This window comes from Camponotus vicinus, unplaced genomic scaffold, assembly GCF_025532165.1.
Source record: "Camponotus vicinus isolate PSW18456_S1 unplaced genomic scaffold, iyCamVici1.0 SCAF_14, whole genome shotgun sequence".
Classification (NCBI taxonomy): domain Eukaryota; kingdom Metazoa; phylum Arthropoda; class Insecta; order Hymenoptera; family Formicidae; genus Camponotus; species Camponotus vicinus.
In genome coordinates, this window is record NW_028141950.1 from 1,291,206 (window position 1) to 1,307,667 (window position 16,462).

The following is a 16,462-nucleotide window of genomic DNA, read 5'->3' on the forward strand; positions in this document are numbered from 1 at the left end:
CAAAGTTAAAGAAATGATTATTTTTATGCGTTAAAAACATATATGCATCAAAGAGTAGATTAATAAACGAAATTACATATTTCCCATGTTTCAGATATGATCACGCGATCGAGTGGGATCAACAGTACACTAATTATAAGATCCTGATGGATTATATAAATAGCCGCAAAGACGAATACAATGCCGAAGTGGTATTCGGCACGCCGAAGGATTATTTCCACGAGATACAGAAACGTGTGGATAAGTTTCCGTCGTTGACGGGCGACTTCTTCGTCTACTCAGACATTTTCAGTGAAGGTAGACCGGCCTATTGGAGCGGCTACTTTACTACCAGGCCATACATGAAGATTCTGGACCGCGAACTCGAGGCGAATCTCAGATCAGCCGAGATTCTCTATACAATCACGCTTAATCTCGCTAAGCAATCCGGCAAAGATATAAAACTCTACGAGACGTATTTTGAGAAGCTGGTGAAGGCCAGGCGCAATCTAGGTCTGTTTCAGCATCACGATGCGATTACCGGGACTTCCAAATCTTTCGTAATGAAGGATTATGCGTTGAAGCTCTTCGAGTCAATCTCGGATACTACGAGTTTGCAAAGTTTTGCCATTCAATCGCTGGCGGCTGTCACTAACGGCAAATCGAATTCTGTTTATGTGCTAGCTGAGTCAGACAGAGACAGCTACGAGAAGCTGCCAAAGAAGATACCGATTGGCTTGAACGGTCACGAGACTAGAAAGATCGTTCTCTTTAATCCACTGGCGCAGCCCAGACAGGAAGTGATCAGTCTCAAGGTTACTTCGTACAAGATCAAGGTGCTGGACCCACAGAGAAATCCCATACCTTACCAGATTGCGCCGGTGATGAATGCTACGAATATCATGCATGACGTGTATGTATTGCTCTTCGTAGCCGAGCTAAAACCTCTATCGATCGCCACATACCACTTGCAACAAGTCGATAAGGTACCAATGGAAGCTATCTCAACGGTATATTGCAGCCGTTGCGGTAAAGACAATGTTTTTCCTATCAAACCGATGCAGGTGGGTGATGTGCAGCTGGAAAATCAGCGAATGAAATTGCTATTTGACGGACAAACAGGCTTTCTAAAAAGAGTCACCAAGAAATCCACCGGTAAGATTATGCAGTGTGCCGTGCAATTTGCCGCATACCCGTCAGCGCAATTCCATAGCGGCGCATATCTCTTTATGCCGGATCCAAATCTCCGAGACACTGACAAGGATGTCCTCGAAGCATACACGCCACACCAAAAGATCTACATCGTCAGTGGCAGCCTCAGTTCTCGTCTCACCGTCGAGTATGGCAAATTACTAACGCATCATGTAGCTATCTATCATCGCGACGGTGGTCTCGGCGAAGCCATTTACGTGCGTAACATCGTGGATTTTGAGACACCGCCTAAGAACCGTGAGACAGAGATGTTTATGCGGTTACAAACTGATATCTCTAATGGCGATCCACCAGAGTTTTACACCGATCTGAATGGCCACCAGATGATTAAACGCACCAAAATTGAGCGCATCGGTATTGAAGGCAATTATTTTCCCATTACAACTATGGCTTACATCGAGGATTCGAGTCACCGATTGACACTGTTGGTGAATCACTGTCAGGGCGCGGCCAGCTATCAACCCGGTTGGTTGGAAGTGATGCTTGACCGTAGAACTTTGTATGACGATTCGCGGGGCATGGGCGAAGGTTTGCTGGACAATCGACGGACCGTCATTAAACACTGGCTACTTCTCGAGGACATCAGCGGCGAAAAAGACAAGTACTCGAGGCCGTCGTTATTCGCCAATCATCTGAGCAACGCTCTCAATTACCCAGTCAACATCTTTGTCGTGGACGGTAGCGAGCAAGAAGTCACCATGGTGCCAGAGGTGCGATTGCTAAGCCAGAGCTTTCCATGCGATCTCCATCTGCTCAATTTGCGCACCAATCATGATCAGAAGTTACCGCATTTCCCGGTAAATAGCGCTCTTATGGTGTTACATCGGCAGGGCTATAGTTGCTCTGTAGGAGTTGACGTAGCGTTAAAACACTGTCCGCTTATCGAGCGACTCGCGCAGGGAACTGCGTTTTATAAGCTCGATAATGTCAATGTCACTAAGACATCATTGACCGGCACGAGACCGGGTGCTCGTCTCAAGGACGGTCTCCAGGAAATCGGTTTACAACCGATGCAGCTCGAAACGTATAACGTAAACTTTATACAATGATGCTAAGTTTGATGATCGATCATCGATCTTGCGTTGATTGGTTGATGAAATTCCAATAATACGCAATCTGCCCTTTCCGAACGACACACTGCCGTATTAATCGTACTAAATACTACCTCTTTAAACTCTTTGTGTAATGTGCGACGTTGTTGGCGATAAAGATGAAAATCCATGGAATACGAAAGCGCAGGTAATTACAAAAATTTCTTGTGTGAAATGGCATGAAAAAGAATAATATTGATTATTCGAGATTCAATTAAAGTAAATAATTGCCATTTTACAGATTAATTAAAATGTATTTTTTTAACATTAAGGTATGTTAAAAAAATTTTCATTTTATTAGGGGGAATTTTGTGTGATTGATTTGTATTAGTGCTAATCTTGACAATGTATTTTAAAAATCAATTGTTTGTGCCATTTTCTTTCTTTTTACATTTAGAGTCATCCTTTAATTGTTTCTACTTAAAAAAAAGAAAGAAAGTAAAAATATTAGAACAGATTAATTATAAAAATTATAAATTTATAAAAATTTATAAATTATAAATTTTAAATTTATAAAAATTAAAAATTATAAATTTATAAAAATTTATAAATTTCATAATATAAATTATGAAATATTGAGTCACATTAGGATTTTTTCCATTATTCCCCGTCAAGGACAAATTTAGCCAATTTCCACTAGATGAGCTTTCGTATTAATCGCATTATGTTTATGCCGGAAAATTTTTAAGAATGACAGATATAGAAAGTGTGCGTGTAAATAGAGAATTTTACCGATACAACACAATTGCTAATTATGACAAACGTGCAACGCGTGCATGCACGTGCAATGTATGTACATATTGTTCCTGTATGATGCGTTCCTTGCGTTTTATTCTCAAACGCCAGGAACGGGAGGAATCGAGAGAAAGAGGGAAGGGGATAAGCGAGAAATAAAAAGATATACACGTATATATATAAATATGTTAGTAATTTAGTACCGCGCATAATATATGAGAGATTTGATTAATGTATGTATATTCACTGAAACACAAAATCTTTCTCAAGGTTTACCCTGAGATCTACTTTATTAAATTTTATGCAATTCTTCCATAAACTAATACGTTTTTCATTAATACAGTTTTATTTATATTTATTTTTCGTATAGTCATTAAATCTCTTTTATTATAATCTTTTTATTATGTAAAAGTTTCAATTTCTGAATGTTTTTAAAAATCTTTAAACTATTTGTATTTATGATCAAATACTGAAATATTTCTAAATTTGTAAATTCTTATCTCTCTTCAAAAAATATTTTCTCAGAGAAAACCACGTTACCGTTATCTTTTTGATATGACAAATATTATATTTATATTGGAAAATATTAATATAATCGTATACTTTTACAAATAAAAAATTGTAACGATTTATTATTTTTTAAGTAACACAGTAACAAATTATTTTTAAGATACATAACTTTGTAACATCAACCAATTATTTTTTTAGAGGAAAAAATCATAAATAATTTTTCAGAGAAAAGAATGTGAGAAAAATAATGGTAACATGTTATCTTTATAATTAAATTTTTGCAATCCTGTTTCTCTTCACAAATGTAAATCTTTTTTAAAGAAAAGGAGAGAAATTACACACATGAGATATGAAAGGGGCCAAAAAGTTAGGCCTATACAAAAGAGAAAGAGATAGAATATAAATTTAATTAAAATTTACCACTTTTATTTGTTTGTATGATAGATACCTGTAGACAGACTGACTGACACAATTACAGACAGTTCTTTCATTAAGAGAGCGTATAGATACATATGTATATACACATGTATTGTACATATCAAAAGTTATAACTCGCTCTAAAAGTTAGTTAACGATATCGTAGATAACTTTTGTGATAGTGAACAATGTAAAGAAATCTCATACATCTATTTTCGTATGTCAAATATTTTGCTGTCGGCCCTCCCTCTTTCCCTCTATGTGAATATTGATACTAGTAAGTGTCTTCTTATAAATAAAGAGAGGGGGACATGATTCGGAGATTCTCTCCGAGATCCAAAGGTATAGTAAATTACGTATATTACGAATGCGTGTCAGATGACGAAGTCATCTTTTAAAGATAACGAGAATCTCTACTGGAAAAGGTACCAAGATAATTTTTATTAAATTGTAAATAATTAGATAATTTCATAAACTCTCTGATTCGAATGATTCTATTTCGCTTTGTTTCATTCTAAATTGTTGTATTATACGTACTGAAAAATCTGTCAAATTGATAATGATATAATATATTTTCTTTCATATTCTAAGCGTAACTTTTTACAATTATGAAAATAAATGATGAATATTGAGATTTGCGTCAATAATATATAAATATATCGCAGAATATCTTTGCGATGTATTGTCGCGCGATTGTTCCCAGCGATCTTCCACTTTCATAGAGAATCTCGAAGTGTCCCTTTTTGTAGCTGTACGTCAGTTCTATATATAATTTGTATATATTAGATTAATTAATGGAAAGTCGTGCAGCTCCCGTACGAGTAGATTTGTCGCATTCCTCTGACAGACAAGAGAAGGAATTAATTTTTCCGAAAAAAAATTGTAGAGCTCATTTTAGATGATTTACAATTCGTGACAGAATTTATGACAGATTTATGATTTTATACTACACATTTTATATGATACGTGTGTGTGCGTGTGTATGTATATTCTGATATGAATCTTGTATATACGTATATTTTAATTTTTCGAATATTTTTTTGTGGCACATAAAATTATAAATAGACTTCTATGCTGTGAATTTTGTCACGAATTATATAAATCATTTGAAGCGGTTTATAAAATGCAATTGTTACTTGTATGTAAGCAACAAACTTTTCTTGACCCCTCGTATGGATGTAATGTTATTATATGATCTAAAAGGATCGTGTTTTTTTAATTTGCAAAAAGTAAATCATGTACAAAAATTTTGTTTCTTAGGATATAGAATAGATTATATTTACGAGATATACTGTGCGCGGTTTTCCCCTCTTGATGAATATATTTCTTGTATAATTTCAGAATATATAAAATTCTTGACCGAGATTTTAACATATAAATTATATCAGATTTTTTTATAGTTTTTAATTTATTTTTGCAGTATAAACTGTATGGTGCCGTTATTTTACATTTGCATGATAATAAATGATAGATGTTTTGCAATCGTGTTATCGCTGCGAGATGTCACAAATTGCGATTCATTGCTTTTTCAGCGCTACACGATTATATTTATCGCGATAAAAATTATATTTTCATCAAATACAATTTGTTTTCGATCATTATTTGTGTCAAATTGTCGTTGTCGCGAGATTTCAATCGTAGATTCTCTATTTCCTGGAACGAGTTTTTCAACAAATTTGAATCACTCATCGCAATTTGATAAAAAATTTAATTTCTATCGAAAATGCAATATCGCTTCTTACAAAATTAGAGCGGCGAAAATGCTCGTCATTTTCACGATACGATTTAATTACTCCGTGTAATTAAGCTTTTGTAAGTATCGGTTATTGCAATTTTTTCAAGAAATTTATGTAGCTGTAATAAATTCCGCAGTTTGCGAGCGATCGTTTATATGAGTTTCAACGACATCGTCCATAAATAGAGGATCATCGATGAGATGATTAAACCGATAGAAAATAAAAGACGAGTGGATGGTACGCGGGTAAAGTGTAATAAAAAGTTTCTCTTTCATGAGAGAAACATTCTTGTGTTATTTTTTATTATTATTATTGCTTATCGTTGGACTTTGGCCAAAACAGGCAAATGTTTAAATGTAAAAAATAAATTATTTATATAATATTTATATTTATTCACTTAGCGATGATGCGACTGTTTTTATTCTGCGATCGATTTAATTGTAAAAATCTCTGATTGATTCATTAATTTTATGATAAAATGATATTGTTTGCATCATCGTTCCTGTTTTAATATTGTTACTTTAATGCACATTATTGACGTAAAATGCACTGCCCCGATACATTATATTCAGTCGTCCGCTTCATTTAAGTTTAAATGTAACGAATCAAAAACAGAGCGCCTTGACAAGCGAAATTTCGTTGTAGACGTTTTAAGAAGACGGAGTCAAATATTTTCGCGAAATAATATTTTATTCGAGCATCAAATCGAAATCAGCAAGTGTCGACGAAATGCTCGAAGGCACGCGATAACTCCTGTCTCTGTAATAATATTGTAACATATTGTATGTTTTGTGCTGTCGTTAGAGAGAGAAAAATGGAGAAGAGTTCTATATCAAAGAATAAAAGTTATATTACATGTTCACAACACTCTGTCGCTCGAGCGATTCGCAAATAATATTTATTACTTGGAATCGCGCGAGTGCTACCTGATCCAAGAGTGGCGGATGACGGCGATTACGATATCGATATTCCTTTTATGTTATATGATGTAATATTATATTTATTAAATAAAATTAGTAACTGACGTATTTTGATTAGCCGCGTTGTTTTTTGTGCCGATATGTACTTCCCTAATAGGAATGGAAGAAAGATAACTAAGAGGAATATATAAAAATTCAACAAAATTCAATTTTATAGCTCTCACGTTTTTGCAGATACGGTAACTCATTCAAATAGATTTATTATTAAATAGAATTATTATTTTTCCTTATAATATATCATTTCCCTTCTAATATTTTTTATTTTTTTGCAGGTATGAGATCAAGTAAGAACCGATCGATATTTTTTCTCTTAAAAAATACTAATAAATATGTACAAAAAATATATATATATATATATATATATATATATATATATATATATATATACATACCGGAAAGACGGAAGGAATATCTGGGCTAAACGTTAATCGATACCACCGCTCCTTGATGCATAACTCTCATTAATGGCGAATATGCGATATCCTCGCGGTGAAGTGCTCACTATCGTGCCGATATCGCCCACTGACCGCATAATTGAATTCGTAATAAGACGGGAGACTGCAAACGCAGAATCAAGAAAATTGCGAGGTGGTCCCCTTCGCGCGAAGTGGGCTAATTTACATATTCTACCCTCGACGATGCTTAGGGGACCTCTTCTTCAAATCCGACGTCTTTTGTATATTGCCGAGTCAGATAAAACCACGAGTACAGACTTGGCCACTTATCCGGATTATATTGTCATGAAATCCTGAAAAGAAGAACTTCATTGCAATTTACAGAAATGCAAAAACACGGAAAGTCATCTATTTCGTGACGGTAATATTTCATCTTGCTCTAATTTTAATTTTTATGCGGATTTAATATCGCATAATTATATATAACACTTAAAATTCGATTTATATTTTTAATTTGCCTATTTTATATAACTGTCAGACAATGGATATTCTGTGATACTCAATTTGCGTTTAACTTGGATTTTAAAGAGTTGATGATTCAAAGGAGGATAAAAGTGATTCATAGAAAGAAATAATTGTGTCGAAACCTTTGTAATTCTGGGCTTTCGACGAGAGAGAGATTAGAGACTGTATTAATTTATAAAATGCACATTCGCGTCTTTCGCGCGATGATTCAGCTCGACGTAGGCAGAAAAATGGGATTTCCGCCGTTCCGTCCCGACAGCTGAAATGAACTCTGCGCGCGCGCGCATGTCTTCGTTATACAAGTTTTAATTACAATCGATTCAATTTCCTTTTTCGCCGAGGACAACGGAGTTTCCACTCGCCTGCCGGGATACTTCGTCAGCTCGTTCATGAACCTGACACTCGTAATAGTCCACCGTTTACCTCCTCTGAAAGATCGAAACGCGGCCTTTTTCCAACGATTCGTCTCGTAATCGTCGAGGAATACGCCAGAAAATCGCGATTAAAAATCTATGTTTCTTTTCTTTATTTCTTTATGTAGATAGATCTTATCGTTTAATCGGGAGAATTTTATTACTGCAATTGTACAAATAATAACAAAAATATGTCAAGTTTTCTATGACACGTTATATTTTTTTTTTTAAATCTAGAGGATCAGGAAAGCTATAACGTCTCTTCATTTCTTACTGCAAATATTTATATCGGAAAAATTATAGTTGCATTATTAAATTGGATAATGAAATGAAATAGCGTTTGAGGCACTAAAAACTTCTTCCTAAAACGAGATGGTCTTCATTCGATAAAATGCTCGTGACTCTGAAAGTTAATGAATAATTTGCATTTTTCTTCAGGAAGATTATACGCACACTACAGGACGGTATCGCGCAAGAATCGGGAGAGATCGTAGAATTTATTCAAAGATATTCAAAGGAAAACGCCAGTGATTTTCCTTGCCGAGATTGACTGTGGCAAGAAAAGCTCGACGGAAGGAGCGTCGCTTAGCCATTTCGGTTATGAATATTTATAAATCTTAACCCGCTGTTACATAAGTCAAGCGAATCGATCGAAACTTTTTTTCAGAAGATTGCTCTCTCAATGAAACGCGAAGCGTATCGCATAAATAATAATAAGGTAATTATACTTCCTTTTCAAGATTGATCGAATTTTATAACAAGAGCTCTCTTCTTCTCTCTTTCTTTCTCTATCGCTACATAATAATTAATTTCCAAAAGCTTACGAAATTAAAAACTTTCAAGACCGCATGAATAATATTAAAAAATTATAGATTACACAGAAAAATATAAATCATTTAAAATATAAGCTGTTAAAAAATACATTCTTAAAAAATCTCTATAAAAATTTAATTTTGAGCCTCAATTAAAGTCATTTATTTTTCATTGTTACAATTCGCAAATGCAAAGTTATTTCGATTTATTTTCATCAAAAGAAAGATTAACTCAAAATCGTTGAAAGAAGCCGTAGAAATGAAATATTCATGGATTATACAGTTACAATTTGATACTTTATAAGGCGCGATTTTCATCACCTCTTCTTACACTATGTCGATGCTTTTATACCAGGTAATTAGCGCGAGAACAATCCCAAGACGCACAGTGGATAACTGAGAATCTCGTTAGGACGAAGGTATTCCACTCGAGTCACGAAGAAACGAAGGTGTCTTACTCCCTCTCTTTCTCCCCCGTCATCACTACCACCAGCGGCAGTATCCATAAACGTCGCGTCTGATGAGCGAAGGGTAGAAGAAGAGAAAAGCGGTACTTTCTGTATCGTGACGCTGAGATACGACGAGTCTTATGAAGTCGCGCGACGTAAAGGACCGTAAGGAACGCCCCGGGATTTCGTTAGTCGTCGTCAGTCGCGTTCCGTTAATTTATATGGAAATATAAGCAGTCCCGCGTGGATTATGTAAGCCGCGGCTGTGCTTCTTACCGCGCAACGTCTTGCAGCAAATTATTCCGACCGTCGTCGTCTGGGAGACAACGGGGCGAGTCGAGATTGCCACCCCCGCCGGCGCCTCTTCGTTATAATATCATTAATAATTAGCGATATCATGAGTCATTTAAACGCAAACGCAATCACTTGCGTTATTTCATTAGTGACTCATTAAAGTATCGAATGAAAATTATAATGTTTGATACTGATTAAAAACTTAACATAAAGAAAGATTAAATATCACTATGTATAATTCTAAAGAAATACAAATAGAGAACTTGTAGATATTATGTGTCCTATAATGGTCTTCTTTTAAAAAAAAAATTAATACAATTTCTTAAAATAAAATGGCACAGAAAATAATAAACTTTGTTCGATTTTACATCGAGATTTTAATTTGTCCGTAGTTTTACAGTTGTTTCGTCATTGAAAGACAGAAATGTGCGGAATTGGAAAAGTCAATTTCGTTACATTTGTTAAAAGAGATTTGAAATTTTTGTAGGAATCTTTGGCTCGATGTGAAAGATGAGATAGTATCGGTCGATTCCTGTGTAGACAGCGATGGAAGAAAGGAAGGAGGGGAGGAGGAAATAGTTTTAATAAACGCATGTCTCGGGGGAAACTTTTCTCGTTGGGATGTACCGTCTACCGCAGAAGGATATCGCTTTTCTTCTTCCCGACTCGGCGCTAGATGAAAATCCGTCTCTCCGCTTCAGCGCGACGACGAGTCAGGTTTCATCAATTACACGGGCAACGAAGAACATGAAGGGGAGAGAGACGCGTGTGCTTTTAAACATCCGTAGGGTGGACATCTCTAGGACAACATTTTACCAGGATCCGTAAGAAAAACCGTAAGAAAAACTTTTGGAAATTAGAAATTTTGAGAAAAATAAAACAATATTAATATAATATCTTAAATATGATATATTTTGACGGTGAAAAAGATGGTTTCTACCTTGTATAGGTGCGAATTTATAAAATAAACTTAAAACGATAAGTCGACCGTTTCACTACTGCGAAGCAACAGTCTCCTAAGCGCAAAGAAGAAAGTTATATTGAAAAAGTTCGTGGTTGGCAATCGTTCAAGTATTCTACTGAAGAAGCGAACATTACTTCGCGCTTGAAGCAACGTTGATGAAATCGATAAATTAGAAACAATATCTATATTGATATACATTTGTGTGTGTGAAGTATATAATAAAGTAATGTAAAATTAAAAGTATCAAATTTTACGCACATATTTGAAGATTGAAATATAATATTTGCATTCAATCTTCAAACAAACAAGTTTCTCCTTTATATGAAATTCGCATTTATGTAGTTTAAACTTAATTTCGGGTAGAAAGAGAAAGAGAAAGAAAGAAAGAGACATTCGCGCAGATGCACGCTTAATCTCTCTCGTGCATTGGAATTATACACTAATTTACATTAATCCACAATTTACGAGCCGGCGAACTAGTTTTGAAATTAATTAATAATTAATTATAAGTCGTTCATATATTGCCGGTAATAAACTACGTGATGCATTTATTAAATAACGTAGACAACTTGCAGGATACGCGAGATATATATTTTGTAATACATCTATTGTCTGATCTTTCTTTCTCTTTCTCTTTCCGTCTCTTCTTCCGATCTCATCCTCCCGACGTGAATCGCGTACTTCAAGTTTAATCCTAAGATTTCCAAACGCCTACAGATATCCATTCGAGAAAGGACGATGGAGAAAAACACGACATGACAAATCAGCTCGGCCTGATGGAGACGGAAATGGAAGAGAGAAAAGAACAGCAAGCTTGTTTACCAATAATAAAGTTCAAGCCGGCGCAAAGGAAGACGAAGTATCTTTTCTCGCGGATAGAAACTCCAGAAACTCCAGAAACGCGAACTCTCCAATATATACACACACACACACACACACACACACGTATAAGACATATGGAAGGATTGCAACCAGGGTGAATGAAGTGAATGAAGCGGAGATACAAACGCAGACCATTTTCAAAGCTCGTGGCGTTTCTTAAAGTGATAAAAACACACGAGCCGCTCTGATTTTCCTCTCAATAGTATTTTTTTTAGCGTGTCAACGTCGATGATATCTCTTTGCGATTCGTTTCTATATTCGTTGTAATAATTTCTTCTCCGTAAATTATAAATAGCTTTTAGTCATTGTAAGAAAAATAATGATCGTGTTCTTCTGGTTGAAAATATTTGCTGCAATTTTTATAGAAGCATGAGAGATAATAATATTTATATTCTCTTATTTATTACAGAATTTATTTCCGCGATATTTAACTTAATTTTCTTCGTGATTAGATTGAAAATTCGTTTCAACAATTTAACTTTGTATTGAGTTAGTGTTCGCACAATTTTCACAACTTCTCTTGCAATTGAATTAAGTAAAAGTTACCGGACGTGGACGCGTAAGTCGCGAGACTCCTGCGTGTAATTTTCCTCGTTTCAAAGATCCAAGACGCGCATTCTCAAAATACCCTAGAAAATTGAAAATATATTATACTTCAGCATACGTCATAAGCCAAGAAAAACTCGCGGACTCTTAATATACGAGAAATTGAAAATGTACTCCAACGCGATATCGTTTACATGAGAACAGCAGATTTTCCAGCCTCCATCTCTGTCGCGAAATTCCGAAGATCTTCGCGAGAAGCAACGTCATTTATATCCAAGAGAGTCGGTATCTTCGGTCCGTCTTGCCAGTAAGATAAATTGCCATTCTGGTCGCACGATAAACGAACCATCCACCCACCGACACTATCTCGCCCATCCTTGTTTCCGAGAAGCGAATAGAGACATACGTGCTGTTTCGTTGAGTGGAATCGTTGCAAAATGCCGAAGACATATAAGTCTACTCCATCAAGCGTCGAGCTCTCCGAAGCTTATCAAACTTCTGAAGGCGGTTTCGTAATATCGCGGCCTCTTACCGCGCCGCATCGATCTTCCACGAGCCGATTCTACGGATAGGAAATTAAGCTCGCCACGAGGTATTTTTTAAATCGAATTCCCCCGCAAAGTATTTCCAATGTTGGCGAATCTTTCCATAAATATTAGCCACGGACAAGTTTGAAGTTCGACTTGTTTTCCCGCCTCTTCCTAAAGAATCTGTTGGACGGCAACTAGAAAATGTTATTAATGAATGCCAGAAGTATTATAAGTACGCTTTTGCCCCCTTTTAACTTTCAAAACTTTAGAAAATATCTGAAAGATTAAAAGTTCTCGCTCTTTCTAGAGAGAGAGTCTAAAACTCCGAAACTCCTGTTTCCCTCCAAGCTAGAAAAATAATTTGCAAGGACTGCTTCTCGAATCGCTGTTTAGGAGACGGCAGGCCATCCATCATCTCTCTCGGAGACGCCGTTGCATCAATTTCGATTAGGAAGACGTGCGAGAGCGAAGGGACGAACGCGAGTCGAATATACGTAAGCGAAGAGAAAAGATTTTTCGACCAAAAGTCGGAGGAAATCAGAGGGAAGACAGATGCGTCACTGGAGAAGGTGAGTTTCCAGAAAAAGATTGTTCTCTCATCTTAGAATTAATATAAGATTAATATCTCCAGAGGGAATGATTGGAAACATATCCCGAATCTTGAATTTAACACAAGAAATTTTTATATTTGTGGTAAAAAATCTTTTCTATGAGAATCGTCAGTTACAATTTTTTAACGTTCAATATCTGCGAATGATATTTACTTTTATTCATAAATTTTACGATACATATATACATTTTTTTATGCATTATGAAAAGGAAATTTTTCGTCGAATGTTAAGAATAATTAAATTACAAATATGGAATAAGTAATATATAATATAAAAAAATAATATATCTAAAATATATATAAATAATAATATCTAAAAATAATAACTAAAAGTGAATCTAACTAACGTGAATCTAACTAACGTGAATTTAAAAACATGATGAGAAAAGATTATGCATCTAACTCTAAAGTACAATAATTTTTTTTACTTTAGATTAGAAATTTATTTTTTCAAAATATTGTATATTGCCTGATATATTTTTTAATATAAAACATAAAAATGCATAGGGCTTGTTTAAACTGAGAAGAAATTTGAAGTCAGGGATTAAATCTGGATTACGAGCTAAGGATATCGATTTCATCAACGGAGCGAATGAGAGGAGTCATCGTGGCCTCTACTAAATAACAACAGCCGGCGCATAACGTTATCGATATCATTAATATTTATCGGAGCAATTTTATTATAAACCCCATTTCGTCTAAACGTCTGTGCTCCGGAAGGCGGATATCGCCTCCGTTATCCGAGCACGAGACTTTGCTGAGAAAGCGATATAAAATTTTACTGGTTTACCGTTATAATGAAAGCCAGAGATGAGATACCTCGAGGACTTGGACGATAAACGTAAAATTACAACGTTGCACCTTCACATAATCGTTTAACATAATGCATATGGTTTGAATGTGATTAATTACCGCGAAGAACTTTGACGTAATTTAGATATTATATGCATATAGGATGTGTGAATTTTTTTAAGTTAACATTTTCAGAAAAAAATTTTATTAAAAAAATCATGTAGAAATTTTTTTCTCAAATTATTACTTTATATTTAAATTTAATGAGATATTACTTTCTATGCATTTTGTGTGGAATTTTTAAATATTAAATATCATAGTAATTATCTCATATTAAAAGTCGGTAAAATTAATATAAAATTGAATATAGAATTGAATTAATAATAGCACTTTATTATTATTACTTGGCCGTTTATAAAGTGTAATTAATGTATATGAATGTATTTCAATGAAAGGTATGTCCAGTTACGAGAAAAATGATGATTTTGAAATTAAAAGTCAAAAGTCTAAAATTTGATAGAAAATTGTAATCTTGCGTGTATGATATGTATGTATTTTCTAAATATATATACTGTTCAATAGATTTGCCAAGATGTATTATATAAAGTGTCTGAACGACAACAACACGTATAGTTATGCAATCATCGAAACTAATGCATTTGTGATTTCAATGCTATTATTGTCGATAATTACTATCATTTTAAGAAAGACGATTCTATTTCTCGATAACGAATTTTCATTCATCATATTTTATATATTGTTTTAAAAATATGAAAATTATTAGTCTTTCTTAAAATATTATCAATTTTTATTATTTTTATAGATATCAATTTATCATTCATTTCCGTAAAAAATAGTAATTATAAAAAAATATGAATATCATCGATAATGGACAATAAAATGCATTTATATATTTGTCTTTTAGACGTGTCATTTTACAGTCCTCAGATGAAAATTCAATGTATAGCTAAAATATTCTTTTCCAGATTCAGTCAACAGTATTTCTTAATAACTTAATTACACGACAAGCATGTAAATGTTATTATTATTTTTAATTATTTATTCAACTCGCTTCGTTAGTTATTTAGTACGCATCTCCTCAGAAAATTTTATGCAAATTATGCAAATATAGACAGAATAAAGTACACTTTTTTCTACGTAATGAAACACTTAGTCGACTTGCTAAAAGCCAAATAAATTTATAATCGAGGATCGAGCATAGACATAGAACATACTCGCATTTAGTGTAAAAATGGAAAAGAACTTAATTTAAAATTTAAAATTAGCGACGATTTTCTACCAAATATATTATTAACTATTAGTTGGTGAACTAAAAATGTTTTCTTATATTATTCGTAGGTCCATATAAAAATAAAGTATCAATTATTTTAATTTTATAAATGTACTTAATTTCAATTTCTATTTATATTCACTACAGATATCGATAATGTAGCTATTTATAAAGCTCTAATCAAGCACACTTTTATCATGTACACTTGTATCAAATGTAAATATTGCTTTTGTCATTATTTTAACAATTTTATGCTGATATAGCAATTTCACTAACGTATAACGTGACTAAATCCCGCAAATATATTTTCAGTAAGTAATTTTTCTTGAGAAAAAAAAAGATTATAAAATCAAGAATATAATTACGTCACGTTAACATTGATCTGATAATGTCCGATATCTCTTTTCAAAGTTTTCACGTGTGTATCGATGCGAGCTGTAAAATCGCGTGCAGACGATTGACCTCTGAGCGATACTTGGCCATTTGTAGAGCAGTCTAATTTCCATTTATTACGCAATTGATGCAATTAGACACGTCAATCGCAGAATAATAGGCGAGACGCGCCCGACTGCATCAAATAAAGCTCGCTTGCAGCGTGTAAAGCCAAGAAGAAGAAGATGAAAGTATTCGCACGGAACTTAGGCTGCTTTATTAACATGAAACGGGATTCGAATTACGTATTTTACATGTGACCTTGCGCTTAAGCGTCACGTAAATGTATGTTATCGTTGAAACGCGTCATAGAAAGCAAAAAAAGGTGCAAAGAAATTCATTAACATATCTTAACGTTGATGTATTCTAATTTTAAACGAGAGAAGAGAAATTCGCATTTTTATAATTTCTACTATTTATGAAAGCAAAGAAGATATAAAATACTAGAAGAAACTCGAAAATTTTAAAGAGAAAGGAAATAAAATATTAATAAAATTTAAGCCCGTAAAAATAACGATTAGTAAAAGATATCTTGTGAATATAATATTTGAAACGTTTTTCTGTCATAATTTAAAAGTGTAATTTTTGATATTTGACTTACCAGAGATGTTTGGAATTCAATTTCCGTTCTCTCAATTTTAATTCGAGGCTTCTTGAAGTTTGCTCATCATCAGCTATTAAATCTGAAAAAATATGACTAGCATTAAACTTTCAAGTATAATAAAATCATAAATAGTAATAGGAAAGAATAGAATTTTAGTTTTAAATGCGAAGAGGAGATTATATTACAACTGAAATTTGTTTTCTTTTACTGATTTTATTTTGCATTCTTTTGCGATTCTTTAAATTCATCAAGAATTGACTTCA

General features: G+C 33.9%; 1 protein-coding gene and 2 long non-coding RNA genes across 6 annotated transcripts in view; 2 read left to right on the plus strand and 1 right to left on the minus strand.

Moving 5' to 3' along the window:
- Alpha-man-iib (alpha-Mannosidase class II b) overlaps window positions 1-6,714 on the plus strand; it is a 129,707-nt gene extending 122,993 nt beyond the window's left edge. For all 4 annotated transcript variants that reach the window (XM_083089108.1, XM_083089111.1, XM_083089109.1 and 1 more), the window contains one exon: window positions 95-6,714. In XM_083089108.1, the coding sequence (XP_082945234.1) occupies window positions 95-2,240 (2,146 nt within the window). In that variant the 3' untranslated portion in view covers window positions 2,241-6,714. The remainder of the gene's footprint in view (window positions 1-94) is intronic.
- Window positions 1-16,462, minus strand: part of LOC145965507 (uncharacterized) — a 77,071-nt gene that overhangs the window by 59,314 nt on the left and 1,295 nt on the right. Inside the window, exons 2-3 of the long non-coding RNA XR_014436744.1 lie at window positions 16,197-16,278; window positions 7,053-7,408 (exon numbers count right to left, since the gene is read on the minus strand). This is a non-coding gene — a long non-coding RNA (uncharacterized LOC145965507). The remainder of the gene's footprint in view (window positions 1-7,052; window positions 7,409-16,196; window positions 16,279-16,462) is intronic.
- LOC145965508 (uncharacterized) lies at window positions 8,630-14,280 on the plus strand. Its single transcript, XR_014436745.1, has 5 exons — window positions 8,630-8,711; window positions 9,161-10,384; window positions 11,230-12,532; window positions 12,864-13,039; window positions 13,588-14,280. It is a non-coding gene; the product is annotated as an uncharacterized LOC145965508 (long non-coding RNA).